Below are 22,106 nucleotides of genomic sequence, written 5' to 3'. Positions count from 1 at the left end.
TACGTTGGTTGGATGACGCAAGAAAAGTCAGAGACACGGAATCACAGAGACAAGAGAGCAGAGCAGAAGTGGGGAGGAGGGAAGGAAGTTGTTATGCCGTTTCAAACGTGATGCTAGGTGGCTCCAATAATACCTGACTGTAGCCGATAGCCTACAAACTACGCCCACATGGTGCTACGGTACGTTGCTAGATATCACATGTATATAGAACTGGATGTTAAATGACAGACACGGCGGGGTTAGCATACTGTACATATAGAGACCTAGATGCAAAATGATAGACTTGCCGGCGTTAGTAAACAGCAGCCATCTTAAAGCAGAAGACTTCTCAGTAGAGAGCCTTCCTAGCTTCCTACTCTTTCTTTTTCTCTACTTTTTCTAAAATACATAGGCGGAGTTACCGGGGGGCCAGCCCCCCCGATGGCCGAGAAGTTTTATTGCGTTTAATTGACATTCCTATATATCGATTTTAAAATTAAGAGTTTTCCTGTAAAATATTGTCTATAAAAGTTCTAAAACACTGAAACAAACAACAAAAATGAATGAAATGAAAAAAAGAAGATATTTTATAATGGTTCAAAATTATTTTTCGAATAGATCATGTGACTAGCACCTTAGACGGTCATTTGCTTTGCTTAACCAAAACCACACGAGGATCTAAGAAGCAAAGCAAAATGGACATACGTAATTTTTACAAACCAAAGCTTTCAAAAGCGACAACAACTACTGAGCAAGAACCAAAGATTGAAAATGTGGACCATGAAACGCCAGAGACCACCGTCAAAATGGTGAGCGGAGTTTCAATTTGCCCCACTAAAGACACTAATTGTGCAACAGAGCCACCACCAGTGTCTTGCCAATGTAGTTACCCCCATCAAAAATTGTATCCCCTGGCACGCACACACACATTAGTTATGAGTTATGTCGACTTAAACAATTAATTGAAGAGACTTGAAAAAAAAAGCATTAAAAATATTTCCGGACCCGAGATTGTTGTAATTTTTTAATTTCGGACCAAGAGGATTTTTAATTCATGACCCCTGCTCTAGAGTGTGAATCTCTTCTTTTGCTCAAAATCAGGCTCCAATTAACTCTTGACACTAAGCGGATTAGCACTTTTGCTGTAGAAAGAAAGTAACTCTAGCTTACTTGTTCAGAGAAGCAGTCCTCTAGCTGTGAGAGCGAAGGTCCAGGGCTTGGAGAAGGCGCTGGTGCCGATCCCGTAGGGGCAGCCGGCACCGGGGCGGACGCAGGAGACGGGGGCAGAGAGGTTGAGCGGCACGGTGGCGGAGGCGGTGTCTTGGAGCGGAGTGGGATCTGTCCCCCACCCGGATGGAGAGAGTAACTGTGTCTCTGAGCGCTATTGCGGTTCCGTCCCGAGGGGCTGGGTTGGCGCAGGGAGATCCGGCGGGGTAGCTTGCTCTCAGAGAGTGAGTTGCGGATCTTTTGGAAATTTTTGCTTAGCTGGTACTGACGAAAGGCGGTTTGGATGCGGCGAGCTGCCCTTCTTGCGATGAGGTGACCTCCATACTTCTGCTCCAGGTCTTCTATCTGGAGAGGTGAAGATTCACATTACAACCGAAGAGGTGTAAGTGAACAGTTACAATAAACAATATTTATTATCTTTTAGCAGCCAATATGACTCAGTGGAACTTGAAAAGGAGGATGGCATATAATATAGATAAACATTTTGCGAACCTAAGGTTTATATCTATCTAATGCAGTGTTGTCCAACCTTTATTGAGTATGCGGTTTTTATGGATTCCAAGCTCTTAACTCAAACGACCTCACCTCACCTCAGTTTTTCCATTCATGTTAATTGAAGTGCCATTAATATGTCTAAGCTCCACAAAAACACCATGCCTTTATGTGTCTAATAAAGACAAATGGGACTGCATAAAAACATAATAAAAAAGAAGGTAAATTAATGGGCTGGTTTAATAAATAAAAATAAATTACTATAAATACTGTAGTACTTGTATGTTGGATGTTTGCCTTTAACCCTTTAAAAGGCATTTATTTTACTAATCGGCTTCCATTAACGGCGCTAGACTGCAATCTATTATTAACTGAACGTCCATCGCCGTCAATGGCATTGCTTTGCATTGTGACTGACATCATGAGCTGTAGTCAGTTTGGTTGATAAGATTAGTGGGAGCGTTTGGGAATGAGTGGTGGCCAACAGCAGCCCTTCGTTCGTTAGTATTATTCATTCAGTCATTTTGCATTTGCGTACTTAACTGTTTGTTCTACCGTATTTTTCGGACTATAAGTCGCACTGGAGTATAAGTCGCATTTTTGGAGGAAATTTATTTGATAAAATCCAACACATAGAAAAGATATGTCATCTTGAAAGGCAATTTAAAATACAAATACAATAGAGAATGAAGGAAAAGAGTTGACAGGTTGCTTTATTCTTATAACGAACAGGAGATGATGACACAGAATTCGGGAGTAAAAAGAACAAAGAATTTATACTTAAAGACAGACAAACAGAAAAGACAAGACATACTGGTACCAGGTGACAAAGAAAAAAGTGCCTCCAGCCTCCCCATGCATAGGCTTTTTCCTCCCTTCTCACTGGGGGGTCTTTCCCTCCCCCATCTTGCTAGCACCCGCAAATATTTTCCAGATGTGCAACTATTCAAAGGCATTCACTCAACACAGGACAAATAACTTGTCTTATGATGAAAAATGCAATGTCCACATATGATTATGTGAATGAATGGAAACATAATCCAACAATTCCCTCTTTTGAATTCAAATAAAAAATTGAATTCAAGAACAATGTGCTGAATAAGTGTACAGTATGATAATGTTACATGATGCATGAACAACGAAATGCAAACGTGTTATGTTACCGTAACATAGCTATTAAGAATTATTCAGATAACTATAGCATAAAGAACATGCTAACAATTTTATCAAACCGTCTGTGTCACTCCAAAATACCAAAATAACATGTGAAATGATTTAATAATGTTTTAAAAATTTCACACATAAGTCGCTCCAGAGTATAAGTGGCACCCCCAGCCAAACTATGAAAAAAACTGCGACTTATATTTTGAAAAATACGGTATTCAGCTGACTTGAAATTTCTCAAGTCAACATAACAAATTCATTTTTGAATAGAAAACCATCTGCCTTCTAGCGGAAAATTCTGCCTATGATTCTACGTCGCTAGCGTACATGCTTGAACAAAGATCCTAGTCAATTCAAAATGCTTGCATTGTATCTCATTATTTAAAAAAAAAATAAAAATAGTCCAGAAAAGTTGCACAGCCAACTTTCCAGCAAAGAATTAAAAAAAAAAAAAAAAAAACTGTAAAGAAAACGAGGACACCCGACTCACACCGTGAGAATGCGCCACAAAAATGCACACACTCAGAAGCCGTTATTAGCTGTTACTATGGCAACATAGCATCTTTAATGCTCCTGTCGCTGTGGATATGGAAACACTGTGTTAGCTTCTTTTTTTTTTTTTTGTTCGCTTTCATGTCAACAGAGGCAGAAATAGATCTGAATGGGCTTCTTCTTTTGCAGCACGCAATGTCCTCCTGGCAGCCCCCTTGCATTCCACCCCTGGTCCCCCTCACACCTCAAGATAAATGTCTCCATGGGTGAAAAACAATCTCTAATAGGTGCATTATTCAGGACTACATTTCATATACAATACTAAAATGCTCTCATTTTGTTGTATCAAAATGGTTAGACACACAACTCATCCCACTTATCCCCAGGATGGTCGGGAGGGTGCCGGAGCCTATCCCAGTTAACTGCGGGCAGGAAATGGGGTACACTGTGAATCGCAGGGCACAAGGAGGCAACCATTGACACGCACATTCATAGCTAAGGACATTTTGGATTTTTCATTCAGCCTACCATGCACATTTTGGGGATGTAGGAAGAAACCGAGTACCCGAAGAAAACCCATACAGGCCCAGGTTTGAACCCTTGATTTCAGAACTATGAGCCAGCTGTCCTGACCACTCCACCACCATGCCACCACATCATTTAACACAGTGCAATTATTATGTGACAGCATTGAATTATGATATGTAAGAGCATATAATTAAATTATGAGAGTATTTCAGGGTATTGCGCGGGACCAGTGCAGTAGTGAGTGAGAACATTTACAATCAGTGTCAGTTACTGTAATCTGATTACTTTGAGTAACGCGTTCATTTGTCCAAACAATTAATCTGATTAAAGTTAGCTTCCTTAGTGTCTGTGCGTTACTATTTTGTTATTGCCTCATAATGTGTGTAGAATGAAGAATATTGTAGTCATTTTTGTTTCCATGGTAACCGCTCATAGTTACTTCCTATTTTGGTCTCGAGTCACATGGGACTGAGAAAGACCTGTGCCAGCACTGCCAGCACGGGTGCACATTCCAGCCGAGTGCAGCCACGTATTGAGATGTGCGAGGTAATATTGATCTGTGTGCGTTCATGAAAGTATTTTTCCTTCATTCTGGAGGGTTCCAGCGGTAGAATGGATCCGCTACGTTGCCGGCAGTTTCATAGCTTTGCCGTTGCAAGGGCGGGTAGTCGTCACTCCTGCTCAACCTCACGAAGTCTGAAAGAATTGTTTACATCATACAACCCTTAGCAAAAAGTATGGAATCACCAGTCTCGGATGAGCACTTAAAGAGTCAAGAATCTGCATTGGACAAGGTGTCAAGAGTCAATAATCTGCATTGAACAAGGTGATGATGCTGGAACTTTTGTTTGGTGTTGTTCCAGTGAGATTTAAAAATATGACTGCCTGAAGAAGACATCAAAATTCCCTCAGTCCTTGATGATATGGGGCTGCATGTCAGGCAAAGGCACTGGGGAGATGGCTGTGGTTAAATCTTCAATAAATGCACAAGTTTACATATACATGTTAGACAGCTTTCTTAACCCTTTAATTGAAAATATGTTTGTCATTTTCCAAGCTGACAATGCATCTTGCCACAGAGCTAAAACTGTTATGGCATTCAATGGAGAAAGACTCATCCAGTCAATATCATGGCCTGCAAATAGCCCAGATCTCAACCCTATTGATAACATGTGGTGGAAATTGAAAAAAATGGTCCACAGCAAGGCTCGAACCCGCAAGGATGATCTCGCAACTGCAATGGCACCAAAATGATGAAGAATACTCACCAAGTCCATGCCTCAGAGACTTCAAGCTGTCATAAAAGCCAGAGGTGGTTCTACTAAATACTAGAGATGTGTTTTGATTGTTATTTCTTTGTTGTTTCTCATGATTACATATTTTTTTCCTCAGAATGGAGTAATTCTATTTCCCTGTACTTGATTTGAAAATTAACATTTACTGATCACCACAATGTTTTTTATTCATTTCTTTTAATGTTTCTGAATTCTAAAGAGTTGCACTTTTGAACTAATTCATTATTTTTTCAAGCTTTTTATCTAAGTTTGTTCTACATGATAAAATGTCTGAGTGAATGCTCGTCCGAGACTGGTGATTCCATAATTTTTGCTAGGGGGTTGTAGTCGTGTTGCACATTTATGCCGTGAGGTGACGTGATTGTTTAGCATTTTTGGGATGTGTTGTAAGTCCGATTGAGTGTTACATGCTTAATTGCCGCCACCTTTTGTGGCCAAATTGACCGCTTGTGTGTATGGCGTACTTTGGTGTTGTGCACGCGCATTCGCGCCCGGATCCACATTTGTGTTTATTGCACTGTGCAATAAATTTGTGTGTTGTTGATTATTGCGTAGTCAATTTGCATTGTTTCACATTCTGAATTTTTTACATTAGGCTTGATTTTAACAAATTCCATGCAGTTTGTCAGTTATTTGTTAGTTTCAGGGCTCTGGAGTGGCTTAGCTAGCGCGAGTCAATGCTGCTTGAAAACAGCTCCATCGACTAATTAAACCCCCACTAACTCGAAGATTAAAGTGCCTATGACAGCAAAAAGCATGATTTTTTTTCATATTTTCCACAGTATTTTATGCTCCTGAATGAAATGGACCGCTTGGATGTGTGTGGAAGTGATCGCTATATTTATTTAGTTTTTTGAATCCCGTGCCATGAAAATGAGTGACTTCCTACTCCAGTCTTGAGTTGAGAAAGAGAGTGCTGTGACATGTACGGTAGAAGGAGTCCTCTCACTATCCAGCCATACTATTGTATGAGAAGCACTAAGGATTCAGCTGATTTTGCGGATTAATTGGTTTATTTTTCGCATCACGCCAGCCAAACGGCTGCAGGAAAAAAAAATTGCTGCACCAGGGAGAGGCGTGAGCCTTTTTGGGATTTCAAAAGGTTCCCATTCACCAATGGATATTGGCCAAAACAAGCCCCACTACAGTGGGACCACTGGACTTAAGAGGAAGTGAGTAAACATCGTGTTTTGTATAATGTCAAATACTGGGATCATTTTAATACGTAGGTGGCTTGCATTTTGTGGCTGACATGCTCCTTCTCCACTCGGCCGATGACACCGGCAGCTTGTCACTCACCCCCCCGCCGGGAGAGCACTATACTCAGTTTTTTGCCCTCTTCATGTGCCCGGTGTTCCGTCAAATTTCCCACCCGATCAGAAATTGCAACTTTGTGTTAAAAATAGCCGCAAATACAGCGATTACAAAGTAAACACTACAAACGTTCTTTAAATAATGGACTATTTACTTACGTTTCATCATGGCTGGGCAGGTAGAAAAGCTCTCCTAAGACACATTCTGTCTGTCATGTTAGCTGCACAACAACTGCACGCCACTGTTTGTTTACGTCGTCGCTGTGTAGTAAAGCATTTTTTTTCATTATATTCGTGTTGACCATGTGGCAGCTACGCGTTCCTCCGACGTCGGCAGGTTTGTCTGGCGGTACTCTCCAGCTGCTTCCCCGGCGAGCTCTCCTGTCCGTAGTAGCAGGGGAACGAGCTGTAACTTGCTCTCCGCCGGGCGGGTTGCCGATCGACAAAGACAATCAACAACCCCGCGGCAGTGTGACATGACCGGTTTTGTGTGTGTTTTGTTTTGTGTTTTGTGTGATTTTTGTGCTTGGAAAAGCAAAAATAAGATTTTGAGACATCACTCGGTTCGGGTTAGCATGTCAGCTATCTGTCACGGCTCTTGGTTTATTTACATTCTCCGAAGCCGGGGGGCAGGGAAATGTCGAAAGCCTGACTAACTATGGTGGCATAATATAGCGTTCCGGAGGTTCGACAGCAAAGGTGAAGTTGGCAGTTTTGACCATTATGGAGTAATTTTGCCATGTTGTACTGAATAAATGCATTTTTATTAGGGACGTTTCGATCATGTTTTTTTGCTCCCGATCCGATCCCGATCGTTTTTTTTGAGTATCTCCCGATCCCGATATTTCCCGATCCGATTGCTTTTTTTTGCTCCCGATTCAATTCCAATCATTCCCGATAATTTTTCCTGATCATATACATTTTGGCAATGCATTAAGAAAAAAATGAATAAAACTCGGACAAATATATACATTCAACATACAGTACATAAGTACTGCATTTGTTTATTATGACAATAAATCCTGAAGATGGCATTTACATTATTAACATTCTTTCTGTGAGAGGGATCCACGGATAGAAAGACTTGTGACTTTGTATATTGTGACTAAATATTGTCATCTAGTGTATTTGTTGAGCTTTCAGTAAATGATACTGTAGCCATGCCCAAATCCATGATGGGAAGTGGAACCATGACTGTGCGTAGTGCTACCAATTGATATATCTTCTCTGCGTTGGGAAATAACATGAGGTGTTAAATAAAAGATCAATTGCTACCTTGCTTCTCTACATTGCTTCCCATGATATTTCTAATCGTAGGTAGAGGGATTGTAAGGCTTTAGCCAATTAAAATAAGGCTCCAAAGGCTGCCAAAATTCACTCTACTCATTTTACGCTGCCATTCTCTCTATATAGGTAAAACGGCGTCTTTACAGATTGAGCACGACAATGCGTGAGTGGGTCCTTTATTGGGATAAATTTGATAACCCTACCTTAAGCCTAAACTAAAGACTCTGGATGAGTGTAACATATTATGTCTGTAACGTTAAATACAATTAGAAAACGATTTAATTAAAAAATATATATATTAAAAAAAGGCATGGCCGATATTTTTTTGCCGATTCCGATACTTTGAAAATGACGTGATCGGACCCGATCGATTAGCATCTCTAATTTTTATTATTTCATATTCCATTTAGCACAGGATTGTTATTTGTCATGACCATATCATTAATTTAGCAATTGGGAAAAATACTTCAATAAAAAGAATATCCTTTAAAAATATTGGAGTAGACAGACTGAAACAATGATATTTTGAGACTCTCTTTGTCGCATTTTCCTCGTTATGAATAAGTCCACCTCAATGGGCTGCATATTAAATCGGATGAAACCATTCTCCCGCTGACGTCATCCACCTGTTGGGGACGCTAGAGCCCTATAGTGGTAGGCGTGGCTAGACGGCGATTAAAACACTAATTTCTCGTCATCTGCGCTTTGCCAAATTGTTATCTATAGTTGAATCGTCTCAAAATATGATTTCAAGTCACATAATAATGCTATTTAAGACTTTTTTTATCCTGTCGTACGCACTTTAAGCCTTATGTGAAAAATTCTGATCTTCTATAAATTCAATTATTGGAAAATCAATTACATGCGATGACATTTTTCGTTGTCATTCTTATGTTGAGGCAGCAAAGAGAGAAAAATTGTTAAAAATTAACCGATAAATTACTTTTAAAGTAACTTAGTTACTTTGATAATAAAGTAATCAGTAAAGTAACTATTACTGATTACTTTTTTGAGGTGTAATCAGTAATTAAATTACTTTTTCAAGTAATCTTTGACAACACTATTCACTATACAGTAGCATATACATTATGTAACATCATTCCAGTGTGATGTGTGAAAGCACCTTATATATTGTATATAAGTGGTTTAATAGAATGCTTGAGACAATTTCAGCACAGTATATGAGAGCATTTGAGTCAAGTGTGAAAAGGTAACCCTGAATTATAAAGGGTCCCAGAAGGCCCCTCTTACCCCAATGGCACTTTTGCAGAGAAGGACGTACCTGTTTGTTTTTGTTCTCTAGGGAGATTTCGTACTCGCTGGGTCCCTCCCGCTTGGCTGTGGTGCCCTCCACGTCAGGTCCCCCCGAGGACGAGCCGTCCTCCAGGCTCAGCAACCGTCCGCTGTCGTAGGAAGAAGAGCGGATAGCGATCAGCTGTCTGTGACCTTCAAAACACATCGGTTTGTTCGTGTGTATCTGTGTGAGGGGCAGCAGGTGGGAAATGATTGCTGTTCCCGCAGGCCATAGCAGGACACAATTGCTCTGCAGCAGGAATTCTTTTAAAATCTACCCTCAAGTCTTTAATGTGATGTTCTCATCAGATAATTTCTTTAATTATCTATGATTAAGTTTTATTATCCATTTTATCTGAGTGTATTTTGACTGGGCAGAAATAGTTATCCTCGCATCTGGACTGAGTATTCTGATCTTTTTTTGCAAAGGGGCCTTTCGCCTGGTGGAAAAAGTGGTTCGCACATCTGCCTCACAAGCCTAAGGTTTGAGGTTCAAATCTCAGCACCCATTTATTTCATCTTCTTCCTGCAGTCCCTCCAATTTGTATGTTAGGTTTACAGAAAGGTTTACAGGGGCGCAACTACCCTACTGTTGTTAGTCTATGCGAAATCAAAAATGGTGTAACGTCCCAACCTGCTCTAACCCAGCAGACACGCACCCACACGTACATTTTTTTGGTGGCATCTGTTATGGTCCACAAATGCGGAATACAAGATTGGACCCAAGAGCAGACAACAATTGAGGAGATGCCTACCAGGGTTTATTAATACAAACAACACAAACACGCGGTCGCAGAAAAGGGGGAATAAGTAAAGTAAAGGTGACAAGTCAACGAGGATCAAATAACACTAAACTAAGTGGTGGGCAGAGATAACAAAAAAGATAAGAAAAAAATGAACACACTCAATACCTGCACAAGGTAGAGGAATCACAAAACAAAAAAAACAGCTGACGATCAAGCGAGCAAATATTCAGTCCTTCTCAAAAAATGATAAAAAGTGATAAAGTTCATTATTTTCTGTAATGTACTGATAAACATTAGACTTTCATATATTTTAGATTCATTACAGACACCAGAAGTAGTTCAAGCCTTTTATTGTTTTAATATTGATGACTGGCAAAAAAGTAAATAAAAACCAAAAATCCCTATATCGAAAATTTGCATATTTTCATCTGACCAATACAAAAAAAGTGTTTTTAATACAAGAATAGTCAACCCTCAATTAATTATATCAGCTATGCACTCAATACTTGGTCGGGAATCCTTTTGCAGAAATGACTGCTTCAATGCGGCGTGGTATGGAGGCAATCAGCCTGTGGCACTGCTGAGGTGTTATGGAGGCCCGGGATGCTTCGATAGCGGCCTTAAGCTCATCCACAGTGTTGGCTATGGTGTCTCTCAACTTCCTCTTCACAATATCCCAAATATTCTCTATGGGGTTCAGGTCAGGAGAGTTGGCAGGCCAACTGAGCACAGTAATCCCATGGTCAGTCAATCATTTACCAGTGGTTTTGCCACTGTGAGCAGGTGCCAGGTCGTGCTGAAAAATGAAATCTTCATCTCCATAAAGCTTTTCAGCAGATGGAAGCATGAAGTGCTCCAAAATCTCCTGATAGCTAGCTGCATTGACCCTGCCCTTCATAATACACAGTAAACAAACACCAGCAGCTGACATGGCACCCCAGACCATCACTGACTGTGGGTACTTGACACTGGACTTCAGGCATTTTGGCATTTCCTTCTCCCCAGTCTCCCTCCAAACTCTGGCACCTTGAGTTCCGACTGACATGCAAAATTTGCTTTCATCTGAAAAAAGTACTTTGGACCACTGTCCAGTGCTGCTTCTCCATAGCCCAGGTCAGGCGCTTTTGCCGGTTTCAGGTTCAAAAATGGCTTGACCTGGGGAATGCAGCACCTGTAGCCCATTTCCAGCACACGCCTGTGCACGGTGCTTCTGCAGGTCCCCCGAGGTCTGGAATCGGCCCTTCTCCACAATCTTTCTCAGGGTGCAGTCACCTCTTCTGGTTGTGCAGAGTTTCCTGCCACACCTTTTCCTTCCAACAGACTTCCCACTGAGGTGCCTTGATACAGCACTCTGGGAACAGCCTATTCGCTCAGAAATTTCTTTCTGTGTCTTAGCCTCTTGCTTGAGGGTGTCAGTGATGGCATTCTGGACAGCAGTCAGGTCGGCAGTCTTGCCCATGATTGCGGTTTTGAGTAATCAACCAGGCTGGGAGTTTTTAAAAGCCTCAGGAATCTTTCGCAGGGGTTTTGAGTTAATTTGTTGATTCAGATGATTAAGTAAGTAACTTCTTTAGAGTACCTTTTCATTATATGCTAATTTTTTGAGATAGGGATTTTTGGTTTTTCTTGACTTTTTTGGTCAAAATCATCAATATTAAAACAATAAAAGGCTTGAACTACTTCAGTTGTGTGTAATGAATCTACAATATATGAAAGTCTAATGTTTATCAGTACATTACAGAAAATAATTAAATGTATCACAATCTGCTAATTTTTTTAGAAGGACTAGTACAATGAGCCTCCAAAGCACAAGTGTCGAATGGCGATCAGCAAGTTAACATCTCAGCACCATTCTCTTGGATCGCCGGCGTTTATATATTACTGTTGACTAGCTGGAATTAGCTGAAGGTGCGACGTCAGGAACGCCCCCACAGCCGGTGTTCTTTAAAATTTTGCATCCCATCAGAAATTGCAACTCTGGTCTGCGCATGTGCGTAATGTTAAAAATGACCGTGAATGCAGCGGTTCCAGAGTAAACAGTACAAACTTTCTTTAACAAAAGGAATATTAACTTACATTTGATCATGGACGGACATGTAGAAAAGTTCTCCTCAGACACATCCCGCCATGTTAGCTACACACAACAACTGCACGCCGCTCTCTCACTGTTATTGTCTTCACCGTGTCATTAAGCATCAATCTACTCAATTTTCCTGTTGTACATGTAGGTTTATGATGTAACTTGTTAATTTAGCACCTTTGGATAACATTCAGAGTCCAACTGAAAACAGGGCTTATTCACCACCACAAAAGCTTTGGGAGAAAATTATTATAAGGGTGGAAAATTTGACAGAACACTTGAACACAGGCTCTGTAACAAAACAAAATCTGACCGGCAGCAGAATGTGACAGACTCTTTATTGCTAATTTACTAGTTAGTGATAGGGCTGTAAGTAACGATTATTTTTAGAATCAATTAATTTAACGTTTGATCAGATAAATGTCACTTTTTTTCAATTACCTTCACAATTCAAGTTAAAGTTGTTATAGGCATGTTGTAAGTAACAATGAAGACAAAACAGATGATTCTTTCCTTCAAAAATAAGATTTTATGACAGCTTCCTGACTTAACTGTAGTCTACAACTGTATTGTTTTACATACATAAAACTTAAAAGTTTTTAAGGGAACCTCAGACAAAGACTTGTATGCTTTAAAAATCCATAATCGTTCTCTTTTTCTAAAATATGTTATTAGAAACACATTAAATATTGCCATTGAATTAAAGATCTACAATATGTAGTACATGTTCTGACCTACGGAGGGCGCCATGTTTTAAGCGCCCAATGGACGCTCAGGGTGATGACATAGATCAGGGGTCGGCAACCTATGACACGCGTGTCAGCACTGGCACGCGAAGGGTTAACCAGTGACACGCGAGCGCATGGCAAAACAAAAAAAAAAAGCGTGTTATGTTTATTGTCAGTTGTATCTTTATCAGTTGCTGAAGCGCCCCATCTTGTGGCCGTTTTATTTATTGGTTCTAAAACAGTAGAAGAAAAATGCAAATAGGAAGTTCTTCAAATGTGATTCAGTGTGTTACACGGCAGCTCCACTCTCACAACTTCTGTGGCTTTTGTGTTTGTTAGAGCAACGTCTGTGAGTATTTTGTTGTCAAATTGAGAATTTCACTCTTTATATTGTCTTTAGGTTGCATGTTTGAGGGGAAATGTGTTTGATATTTCTAATTAAGAACTACTGAATACAGGCTAATTGTGTTTGCATATATGGATGGCATTTTTGTTATTTTCAGCATTGTTGCTGCTTGCATGTATTTTTTCTTTGTTTTAGTCTCACAAAAAAGGAAAGAGAGACATAAAGGATTATAGAAAACATCCGGAGTGTGAACCTTTTCATGTTTAGCTGCTTGGATAGCGGAAGCGAGCCCATTTACAATGCGCCTTTTTACCGGAAATTAAGGCATTTTCAGTTGCGCGCCCTGTTATTTAGGGGCTTTACGGGACCGCCCCTCTCACCCACTCTGCCTGTGGCGTTATAGACCCTACCCACCGACGTCACAAAATCACGTGATCGCTGTATTGTTCCGCCCCCTTGTCTGTCATTTTGTGTCTGTATTATCAATGGTCTCAATTGATCGAGCAATTTATAATGCATTTCATGGAAGACCCAGTGCTTTCGGATGCCGTAAACTCACTGGATGCGTTGCATAAAAGGCGTTATGTGGAAAAGCTTCAGGTTATCCATTCGCCAGATCCATATTTGATGCCTAAATCGATGTTTTTCGACCCGCTGTCTTCGCCGTATTTGCCTGACATCTGCTAGCTACCCTGATATTTACAACTATCTTGTCCACACAAAATCAGCCTATTCTCACGAAAGTTTGAAAAACTTTAAGAGCTTGGAGGCTTATAAATACTTCGTTGCTGGTTGGGTGAAACAGGTCCTCGTCAACGAAAATTCGGCAGGAATCTATCTTGTGCTTGGAAGGGTGAGTTACGAAATTTTCAATTCAAAATCTTTTGTTCTTGCTAACATCCACTGTCAAGTCTAATGTATTTCTTGTCATTTGTCAATGGAGCTAGGGCTTTTAATGTTTATATGGTTTAGCGATAGCACTCTCACTACATACATACGTGTATGTTGTCGGCGATTAGCCTAGCAATGATCTTAATTGTGGTTGTCAGCCCAAAACCCTCTAAATATATATTAAATGCATCTTACCAGATATAAAATGACTACTACATAATCTGTGGTAATCGTTTGGAGCCCAGTTTTCTCGTCGAATTGCAGCAGCCCATCTCGCTCTCTCCTCTCCGGGTCTCTCGGAATCCGGTAGAACTTCAAGTCTCTCCGTCTATCTTCTCTGTTATTGCAACCGACCGCCACACACGCCTTCACCATTTTGATTATTAATGTTAACGAGCAGAAAAACACGCCGTAAATAGGAAGAATGTACGTAGCCATAACAGGTAAACACGATGTGTTGACGGACAATTGGGCGGCACCAGTCAGGAGGGCGGAGTTGTGACGTCACGTGGGTAGGGTCTATATGCGAGCAATAATGGATTTTGAGCACACCTCCAGCTCTTCCTCTATTTCTCGACTCCTGCGCTTGTCAGATTTTTTTTCTCTGCGCGTTTAATTCAGCCCTCGCTACTAACATGTCACCAAACCGACCAATCAGAGAGCTGGCAGAAGTACACTGTGTTACCAATTGCACTTTTTGGTAATTGCAGTGGTTTCAACTCTGCACCGTAGTGTGTAGTAGACAGGCGATTAACGTGGCTTGTTGTCGACGATTCGCCCGGTGCTTACTTCAGAGAGGTGGTGATGTGTATAAAAACACAGTGACACTTTGCATGGCATTTTGCTGGAGACTTTTATTAATAAAACTAAAACCATCATGGGACACAGCCACTTTTCACGACGCTCTTCGCACAACTCTCTCTCTCAACACCTTGTTTCGCTGCCTCTCTTTTTCTCACCCTTAACTAGTAAGCCGGTCATACTGTCGGGGACAGCGGCCCCTTGGGGATGCCGGTAACAACTGGTTGGCTGGTTACTTCCGCTAGCTCTGTGCATTATGCCTCAAGAGCGTTGTGTGTATGTCACACAACAAGTGTCAAACGCCACTATGAGACAAAACATGAAAATTCATGGAAGACTGGGCCAGGGATCACATTAAGGCAGGCATCTTTTGTATTTGTTATATAAAATCTAAAATTGTGCGTAGAATTCACTGTTTGTGAACAAGACAAAGTATTCGCCTGTTCTGACTTTGAAGGTTAAAACAGCCCGCTCTGTACTGTGAGAGACCTGCACTGAGAATCACGCTTGTTCCCGTTTTCTTGCTGGATTGTGTGTGTGTGATATGTTTACATAAGATGATGCTCAAGTTTTGATATTTTCTACAATATACATTTATTTTTTAGTTATTTGATATTTTCTACAATATACATTTATTTTTTAGTTATTTGATAAAGAATGGTAGTTGTAAGATTTCAACGTATCTTCATGTTGTTTTCTTTGGAGTAAAATTACAGCTCTGTTGGATATAAAATTCAGATGTGCGTCATTAATCTTGGTGTGGCACACTGATTGACAAGAAAATTTGAAAGTGGCACGCCACACCAAAAAGGTTGCTGACACCTGACATAGATTGTCACTGTCAGGTGATGAATACTACTGGGTTACTGCAATTCCTTCAACGCGGCGAGTGTTAGGTTTTGTATTTGTTTTCTCCTAGTGTAACTTGTCCCTGTGATTGCCCATTGATTTCACCTGATGTGCCTTCTCCTAGCTTATCCTCCTGTGCTCACCTGTTCCTTGTTGTCTCGTTAACCCTTGTTTGCGTGTGTGTATATAAGCTCCCATTTTCTGTTCACTCCTCGTTGCGTCATTGTCTATGTCCATGTCTACGTCAATTTCAAGTCCGGTCCAAGCCCTCGTGTACCAGTCCCTCCGATTTAAGTAAGTTTTGTTTGAATCTTGCCCTTTTGATCCTCAGTGCTTTCAGTTGTACTTTGTGTTTTTGTTAGATATCATTAAACGTTTTTTGAGTTCACCTGCCTTGACGCTTTTGTTTCCCTGCAATTGGGTCCACACAACCTGCCTGCCTGCCCGCGTCCCTGACAGCGAGACGTCCAACACATGCACTCATCGGTGAAAAGCGGCCAGTACTTACTATTTGTGTTTTTATTGAGTCTTTTATTACCTTTTCATTGTCTCAAAATACTTTTTGCATGTGTTTCCCTCTCATACGTTTAAGCATTGTGTTTTGTTGTGGTAGCTGTGAAGCAGATTGTTGATCTGTTGACCACATTAGTCACATATATTTAAACCACCCTTATTTGATATAGCGACGTTTAAGTATTTTCTTAAGGCATCTTCAGTATGTTCTGTCTGTATGCATCTAAACAAAACAAGCTGAAAGCGCACGGTAGCACTTTGGGTGTCAAATTCGCCTCTTGAAGATGTTTCGGCGGTGTAGCACATTTTGGCAGAACACCGTTTTGTTTCTCCTACTCTCTTTTTGTCTCATCCCATCTTTCCAGTTCATTTTGCTTTTGCTGCTCGTTTTGTGATATATCAACAATGCTGTCATGCTCATTAATGTTCCTCTGGGGTTCAAACTGAAAGGGTTGACCAGATGGCATTTTTATGTTGCTAGAGCAGTGATTCTTAACCTTGTTGGTGCTACCGAACCCAAACAGTTTCATATGCGCATTCACCGAACCCTACTTTAGTGTTTAATTTTTTTTTTTTTTTTTTAATTCAAGACATATTGTTTTTCTACTGGTGCACAAAATGAACATATACAGAAAATAATGACAGTACATATTACATATTACATATCTGCTTTGCGATCAGGTACGCAACTTCATATGATGTTGTGAGAATCGGTTTGTTAATGGGTACAAATCAAAGAGCAGGCAGAGTGGCCTTATCTTCGAATTCGGCTCTGCATACCTTGAATTCAGCAAACGTGTTCTAATATTCCCCATCTCCATGCAGCTTCTCGAAGTGTTTCTTTAGTTTTGCCGGTGCGAGGCTAGAGTTGCTCAACTTGGCATTGCAAATTATGCAGCAAGGATATTGACTCCCATCCCGTTCCATGATACATGAGAATCCATATTGTATATAGTCATCTGACCACTTTCTTTTTGCTTGAAATAGTTAGTATGGATTAAAATATGAAGAAAGTAATTACTGTATTGGCCCGAATATAAGACGGTGTTTTTTGCATTGAAATAAGACTGAAAAAGAGGGGGTCGTCTTATATTCGCTGTCTAGACGTTATACCCATTCACGGCGCCAGATATCCTTGAAGCGATGTTCAAACTGGTTAAACTTCAGCTACTCTGAAGTTTAACCAGCTAAAACATTGCATTATTTTATTGCAATGTTTTTCCTTATTCAGATTTGTTTCAAGACTACAGTTACAGTTATACTTCACTTTGATGGTTAAAGCAGTTATTGCAATTTTGTTGTTTTATCACAACAGATTGGTTAATTAACATTTCAAAAACCAGAAGCCATTCATTTACGAATGTGATTGCACTTTAGTTTGCATATTTAAATGTTCAGATATTAAGATTTGAATGAGGCAAATTAACATGCTTTTTCTCTCAAATATATTGTTATAATCATTTGTTTCGGATGTACTGTAATTATTTTCTGTATATAAAATTATTTGGTGTTCAAAAAGTCTTTTTTTCCAAACTTGAGTCTTAGGGGCAGTTTACATGGCGACTCTCCGAGAAAACGAAAAATTTCATGTTTGCATTTATATGGTTCCATTTCCATTCAAACAATATCGCAATTCCGCATGAAAACGATGTAGTATTCATGCCAGGCCCTAGGCGGCAGTGCAGATTTACAAAGTGACAGCGAATGATGCACTTTGACCTCCTCAGCCCGGAAGACAACATGCCCGCCCTCTCCAAGTAATGGCATTTTCTTTTGTTCAAAAAGGCACAACAATGGAAACATTCAACATATTTAAGTTAAAAACATTATGAAAACAGTAAATTAAAGCCGACGTTCCGCCATTTGCTGTTTTTAATGTTTAATAGCACAGCTGCGCACGCCCATGTGACATGCGCGAGTGCTTACGTCATCGAAGCGAAGGCCGTTTCCGTGCATATGAATGCGCTGCGACCCCCGTAATCGAATTCTTCCACTTGGGAGGCAGGATTCAGAATTTTTCGTCTTTGCCTTTCGTCTTCGCCGACACCATATGCACGCGAGGCAATTCCGCTACTCAGTCATTGCGTCTTCATGTCGCAAAGTCGCCATTTAAACTGCCCCTTATTCAGGCCAATACAGTATATGACATACTACGATGACTCTCAGACGTTGTTCTTCGCAGCACTGATTGGCCAAGCAATGTCACATGATCCTCTGCAGCCAGTGATGGTCAAGCAAGGAATGCCATCGCGTATAGACATGATGAGTCGGTGTGTCTTGACCTCAGCGGCTGAGGCTCCACCAAACCCCTGACACTGACTCACTGAACCCCTAGGGTTCGATCGAACCCAGGTTAAGAACCACTGCGCTAGAGTCATACTCTGGAAGCCTGGCAGCGTAACCATGTGAAATCACCGCCCTGCGACGTCAACAACAATGGTGACCTACTAGTTAAACTAATTTTACAATTTATATTAAAACGAAAACATCGAGAGGGAGTTTCAATACCAACTTATTTTAACTCATAATAACGTTTATCTTTTAAGAAGTACAAGTCTTTCTGTCCATGGATCCCTTCAATAAAGGTTCTGAGTAAAAAACATAAAAAGAATTTTTCAGTACCCAAATCAGACAAAAGTCCTGTTCATTCAAATAAAGAAAAAGTGCTGTGATGATTTTTTTTTCTTGTGGGAAAAGCGCTGATATAGATTGTGTCAATGACTCTTTTTTTTTTTTTTTTTTTTAACTAAACAACAAAATCGAGTAAGGAGGAGGCAGACTGTAATGAAGGTTTTCTTTATCAAACAGTTGTTCATAAATACAATCCAAATCCAATTTCAAAGCACACTCTCGTATGACAATTTACAGTGTGAATGGGAGTTATTGAAAGGAGACTGAGAAAATTTAAGCTGTATATGAATGGGTGTATGTGTGTGTGGTTTCTTTATCAAAAGAAATTGGACAACTTCACTATCAAACAATAACTCAAGTGCTAATATGCTTCTCCAAAACAATACAAATGGACGGACACTCAAGACACTGATTAGCATATTTGCTAACTAGCTGGTTACACACACTTCTCTGTATTGAATATAAGATATACATTGGAAACAATGGTGTGTAAAGTGTTCTGAGCCTCAATTATTCCATGGCAATAAGAATGTCTGCTTGTGAGACAGAAAGACAATGTCAAACATGACTTGCATAAAAAGTAGCAAGATAACTTAATCAGCCACTGCAGACTTTTTAGAAACAATAATCTGTAATGCAGCTAAGACCAGAATGTATAGGCGAATAAAAATATAGACGTTAAACAGTATTTCAATGCAGCTTCAGCATGGTTATTGTGGTTGCCTTCAATAATTCCCCTTTCCCTGACTTATTTATATATTTATTTATTTATTTAGTAATCCCTGCTCACGCTCACTAAGGACAAATACTGCCCTTTTACACGACATCGCCGTTGAAAATATGCTAAAGGGGAAATAAGGCCATGGGCACAGAGCAAAAAGTTGAACTGATAAGCAATAAAAGAGACATATTATGCATTTTTCCCCAATTTAAAATAGTCAGGGGATCTTAATAACATGTCCGTACATGCTTTTGTCAAACCCCCCAAGGATCAGTCATGCAAATGAGCTTCAGATGACCCTGTCACCTCTACTACAGGGCCAAAGGCATATGGCTGCTGCTGCAGCAAACCTAAAGATCGTAAAATCATTTTGATTCAAGGACGCAGCAATCATCATCTAGCCGCCAAATTACACTTGTCAAATAGTGTCGCTGATTGGTGCTATTAGAGAATGCAGTGATGAACCAGACAGTCAGTTTCCTCCCACCCACATATTGCAATGTATGAGAAGGCTGAAAGTCAGAGCTGTTGAATTGTTTTACAATCAGAGAGACAGTGTATATGTTGCATTGTGTCAATGCTGTTACATGACCAATTTTGATATGCACGGCAAACATGGCTGACAAAAATACTCACAGTTGATGGGTAGGCAGGCACTAAAAAGACGTGACTATTTTAATACAAGCTATTAAAAAGTCCCCTGTGAGCTGTGATCATCATTTGACAAATATTGTCTTGTGAGTGCCTGCCTCCCTGTCCTCAAAACAAATCTTAGTTTGTTCAGAATGTATTCACAAGTGTTACCCGCTGTTTATTTTTTACACACCGAAAGCTGAACAACAGCAGGTAGGTTAAACATCTTATTCGAGAGCGCACCCTCAGAGTTCTACTTGTTATTCTTGTGTTGCTATTACTCTTATGAAGTCAATATCTCACTCAGGAATAAGGCCATGAGAAAAGCATTGTGTCTCTCAAAAGAACTGGAGCAAGTCACGTTCAGTCGCAAATGGAACGGAAACAAGAGGAGGACGCGCAAGGAGAAAGCCAGCACCAAATCAGAATACATTAGAGTACATTAGAATACATTAGAGGGTTTAAAACGCAAGAGTTGAGCAATTTATGCATCTGGACTGCAAAAAGCTTCCGTAATGCTGTGTGAGCCATCCCATCTCGCCTACTCACAGTCTGCACGTGGGACGTAAGGCACAAGTGTACATCTGTCAAAAACTATAAGTCAAAAAGACACATTTGAAATACACATTAAAAATAAGTGAATTTTATGCAATAGTAAGTTGCTTAATTATACTGTATAATTTATCTGGTTCTTCATTGATGGTTGTTGTAAGTCTTGGACTTCTGTCCTGTTTTGTTTGATTGCTTGACCAGCTAGCAACAGAGAAAGTAGTGGAACACCAGAACAGGTATTCAGAAAAAATAACATATAAATGAATATCATGAGAAATGATATCATCAAGGGGTAACATTTCTCATCTGATGCAGGAGAACAGAATGTAACAAGATCCCCCTCAAGCTCCACAAATTGCAAAATGATCTGATGAGATTGTATGCAAATACAGTATAAGGCTGTGACCATTTTCCCCAAAGATTTTCCATGTTAAATTTAAATCATTGCCAAACGTCATTCCATCAGGTGGCAATTTTCCCAACCACTGTGTTGTGCAAATCAGAATTAATTCATTTAATTTAACAAAATTGTGCTGATAATTAGATCTTTGCTACAAATAATGAATCTTCATTTGCTTATTGGCTGCCATTGATGCCGATAGTGGCCCTTCCTGATCAAATATATAGGACTTCTATCTTGGCCTGTCGAGATAACAAATTTTAGTAGGCGACGTATTGTCTCATAAATGATTGCGATATGCGATATTTCCTGTTTTTTTGTTATTTTTTTTTTTTTATACCTATTCAACCACAAATATAGTGACAATACATCCTAATAAACATCCACCTGTAAGTGTGGATATTGAAATGAAATGAAGTTGTTATTCTTAATTCATTAACATTAACTTTTTTTTTTTTTGCCACAACTCATACAAGGGTGTATTGGAAAAAACACCTGTAACATTTTTATGACCTTTTTATGATCTTGTAACCTTATTTGTGACCCGAATTGATCCATATATGTATAACTACACACATATAAACATAACTGCGTCATAACTGCTTTTTAACTGCGCCATACTGCTTTTGAGAAGAGTAACTAAATGTGTGCTCTAGGTGCACACATTCTTTTGGACTGATAATGCAACTTCTTATCAGGTTATGCTCGCCATTCTGACGGGAGTTTTAGCTCATTGCTATGGTAACCAAGATATATGATGCTGCTCAAAAGTGCAACGAGTGAACCAATTATATTTGGACACGAGACTAATCTCCTTAAGAGGCTGGGCAAAACATGTCAAATTTACCATGTTTGGGCAGGCAATATGTCTCCTGAGGGCAGGGGTTGGCCCCCTCTGTTATCATGTGGCATATGCCTATAAGAGCGGACCTTTTCCGGGCCACACCTGGGGTCGGTCAGAGGATTTTACGCGTCAGTCGCTCGGCCGGAGTTCCTTGATTGCTCATACCAGGAACGTTGTGTGGCCCTCAGTTCATTGTCGACAGGTAAGAGCTTGATTTCATTATCATCAGGGAAGTCATTGCACTTTGGTGCGGGGATATTTTAGCTTCGACAACTAATTATCTAGCGCCATTGTTATGTGT

At 40.1% G+C, this 22,106-nt stretch overlaps 1 protein-coding gene across 1 annotated transcript in view; it reads right to left on the bottom strand.

The window, feature by feature from the left end:
• The window catches only part of iqsec3b (IQ motif and Sec7 domain ArfGEF 3b), a 129,435-nt gene that overhangs the window by 76,233 nt on the left and 31,096 nt on the right, over window positions 1-22,106 (bottom strand). The window contains exons 3-4 of the mRNA XM_057836675.1: window positions 9,060-9,180; window positions 1,150-1,551 (exon numbers count right to left, since the gene is read on the bottom strand). Coding sequence (XP_057692658.1) covers window positions 1,150-1,551; window positions 9,060-9,180 — 523 coding nt within the window. The remainder of the gene's footprint in view (window positions 1-1,149; window positions 1,552-9,059; window positions 9,181-22,106) is intronic.

Source organism: Corythoichthys intestinalis, chromosome 5 (genome assembly GCF_030265065.1).
Source record: "Corythoichthys intestinalis isolate RoL2023-P3 chromosome 5, ASM3026506v1, whole genome shotgun sequence".
NCBI lineage: Eukaryota > Metazoa > Chordata > Actinopteri > Syngnathiformes > Syngnathidae > Corythoichthys > Corythoichthys intestinalis.
The sequence above is the reverse complement of the archived record's forward strand: the minus strand, read 5'-3'. Positions and strand labels throughout refer to the sequence as shown.